Raw genomic sequence first — 3,585 nt, forward strand, 5'->3', positions numbered from 1 at the left:
AGGCATCCTTTTACTAAGCAATACAGTTTTATTTTGGAATTCCTGAATATTTAAAGATAGATTTTTAAATAATACCTCAACTTCAAATATGATGTATGTTTTGACATTTGGAAGCTCATGAATTTCTGTTAATAAACATAACATAGCAGTAGTCCAAGGATTTGGAGGTTTAAAATTTTTTGATAATTTTATAGATTCTAAAATTTTACATACCATAGGTAATATACAAACTAAACAACCTTTATCATATGCTTCAAATAGAACTACTTTTAAATCTAATATTTTTGATTTCAATGGTCTATTTCTTCCTAAGGTTATGAATCCTAACCATGAACCTAAATTTTTTAAAACAGTTCTGAAAGCACTGACTTCTTTTAGTTCGTTTATATATTTAAATAATATAAGTATACAATCATAGGTCATACTAATAATTGTATCTATAAATAATGGATAGCTTAATTTATCAATAAATTCTAAAAATACGTTGTGTAAATTTACTTCTTTAGAAGCTCTGGATTTTACGATATAAAATGCTAACCAATTAAAATAATCAGGTTGCATAAAATCTTTTAAAATTTTTATTTTTTCATCTATATTAAATAGGCACAATGTATTAAAAATACTAAAAACTTCTCCTATAATAATTGATGAGGGAAGAATAATATTTTTGGTAAGTTCCGTGGCATCCATTAAGCATTCTATTTGTCCTAAGCCGAAGCCGTTTATATTATTTGCGTTTAGATGATTTGGTAATTTTTTTTGAATTTGATCATAGAAAATTTCTATAATATCAGATGATTGTTCTTTTGCCTTAATTAAATTGTAGTTATTATTATTATTATTATTATTTTGGATATTTAAATTATTCACATTGTTCATACTATTTATGTTATTCATATTGTTCACATTATTTATATTATTCATATTATTCATATTATTCATATTATTCATATTGTTCATATTATTCATATTATTCATATTGTTCATATTATTCATATTATTCATATGATCCCTTTTGTGATCTAACATATTCTTGGTATGTTCCTTTATACCCATGTTTATCGAATTATCTATTACGTTTGATATATTACTTTCTAAATTATTTTGATTAAATGCATGTGTAAGTTTTGAATTTATATCTCTCTTAATATTGTTATTAGTTCCTAATGTGTTTATATTTTTATTATATTGATGTATGAGATCTTTTGTTGAATTTAAGTAAGGTCTGTTTAAATATAATTGATTTTCATTATTATTAATATTGTTATTTGAATTTTCATTATTTAGTATATTGGAAATATTATTATTATTATAACTAATATTATTTTTGTTAGTTATGGGAAAATTGTTTGTATTAAAAACATTACTATTTATATTATTGTTCATGTTTTTATTTTTTAAAATAATATTATCGTTAATATTTGAGGAGATATCATTATTAATATGTTGTGAGAAGTTTGGTACTTGTTGTTGATAATTGGGTACGATATTATTAATACTTGATAATAAATTATCATTGTTTATGTTATTATTATTATTATTATTATTTAGGATGCCATTGAAAACGTTCACAACACTTATGGAATTATTGCGATTGTTGATATTATCATGATTAATATCATATCCATTAATATTGTTATTATATATATCATTATTAATATTATTATTATTATTGTTGATATTATTTGTATTATCATTTATAAAGGCTATATTTTCATTATTATAATTTGGTCTATCTATGTGGAGACCAATTTTAATGTTTTCACTTATATTATTATTATGGTAGTTATTAATATTGTTGATGTTGTTATTATTTCTGTTGAGTGAAATAAAATTGTTGTGGTCGTCATTTACAAATTGAACATTATTTATAGTAGGTTTATTTTATTTGTATTCATAGAATAAAGTTGTTTTATTTTTATTATAATAGAAGGTTCAATATATGGCATGGATCTTATATGTTCTGGAAGTAAGCTTAATAAATCATTATAATGTGTAACATATTGAGGATTATATTTTCTTAAATTATTCATTGTTAATAATGATGATAAAAAACTTGGATAACATAATAAATATTCTTCAAATTGTTCTAATGCAGTTATACCAAAGTTAAACATTTTTATATCATTTTCTTTTCTAATAGCTTCTAATATACACATCAAAGCAATATTTAATGCATTTCCATAATCCATTAATAAATTATTTTTAATTAATTTTCCAAATAATTTAGCTGTTATATCTAATTCTTCAGGTGGATATTTTGGAAAAAATTTACATTCATTAAATAATACTAATAACATACATTTATACACATCATTATTTTTTGATCCTTTAGGGGAATTAGATAACCCCTTTAATATATCTAGCATAGTATTTATTGTAATATCCCCTGTGTATAATTTTGCAAAATAATTATTTACTTCTGATTCATATTTCTTAACAGATTCTTCATCCATTTGTATATTTATATTAAAATTATTATTCATCTTTTACTACACATAAATATTTCTTTTTCTGTTAATAAACAACGTCCTTTTTTACTACTTTTCATTTGTGCATTCATTTTTAATCTTTGTCCAGCTAATTTTTCTGTATATCGTTTTGTTTGTGCCAGTAGTTGTTCTAGTTTTTCTTGTAAATAGTTGGGTTTCTCCTCACTATTATCATTATTATTAAAAGTATCATTGTTATGAGTATCATTATTATTAAAAGTATCATTATTATAAGTATCATTATTATTATTATTATTATCATTATTAGCACTAATATTAGTTGAAACCTTTTCATTATCATTCATTTCCATGTAACTATCTTTTTTATTCATAATTCCATCTTCTTCATTATTAATATATGACATATCATTTAATTTTCTTTTCTTCATATGTTCATTCATTTGTTCAAAATTCTCTTCATTATTATTCAAATAACTTTTTCTTTTATCATCATGGGTTATATGTTTATCATTATCATTAGCTTCTTCAACATATGAATTCAATTTTCTATTAATCAAGTTCTCATTCATATTATTACCATCTTGTGTAATATTATTTATATCATTAGAACTAGCACTTAATTTATTCAAATTGAATCCCTCACAATCTTTATCTTTATTATTTATATCATTATTAAAATCTCTCTGAACAAAATCATTGGATTCTTTATCATAATTTTCATTATTTTCATCGTTATTAACACTTCCCACGTCGTTTTTATTTTCCTCATTTACATCATTATTACTTTTGAAATAATCTCGAACATTTCGAAACATTTTGAAACACTTTTTTTATATTTATTTAATGATAATTTATTTCTTTTTACAACCTCTCTCTTTCGGTTTATTGATATATCTTTTTATTTTAAAACTTCAAAAAAAAAAAAAATTTATGTAACCAAAAGTAGAATAATTCTTTTAAGTATTAAATCATACAAAGGTATATTAAGATATATCTGTTTTATTATATAATATATTTTTTTTTTATATATTGATATAAAAAACATATACTTAAATATCAATAACAATAAAAAAATAAAAAAAAAAAAAATATATATATATATATATTATTTCATATATGTTTTTTTTTTTTT

At 20.9% G+C, this 3,585-nt stretch overlaps 1 protein-coding gene and 1 pseudogene across 2 annotated transcripts; both read right to left on the reverse strand.

Annotated features, from left to right (window-relative positions):
- Positions 1-14: 14 nt before the first annotated feature.
- Positions 15-2,456, reverse strand: PADL01_0035400 (annotated as a pseudogene). Its single transcript has 2 exons — positions 2,116-2,456; positions 15-1,816 (listed from the first exon to the last, which is right to left on the reverse strand). Coding segments are annotated over exons 1-2 (2,143 nt in total).
- A 26-nt stretch (positions 2,457-2,482) lies between these two features.
- On the reverse strand, positions 2,483-3,268 carry PADL01_0035500 (chromatin remodeling protein, putative; the record flags this gene model as incomplete). Its single annotated transcript, XM_028680587.1, has 1 exon — positions 2,483-3,268. The coding sequence occupies one exon, from the start codon at positions 3,266-3,268 to the stop codon at positions 2,483-2,485; it is 786 nt and encodes a 261-aa protein (XP_028541365.1).
- Positions 3,269-3,585: the final 317 nt, after the last annotated feature.

Source organism: Plasmodium sp. gorilla clade G2 (assembly GCF_900097015.1).
Source record: "Plasmodium sp. gorilla clade G2 genome assembly, contig: PADLG01_00_59, whole genome shotgun sequence".
Classification (NCBI taxonomy): Eukaryota; Apicomplexa; class Aconoidasida; order Haemosporida; family Plasmodiidae; genus Plasmodium; species Plasmodium adleri (nom. inval.).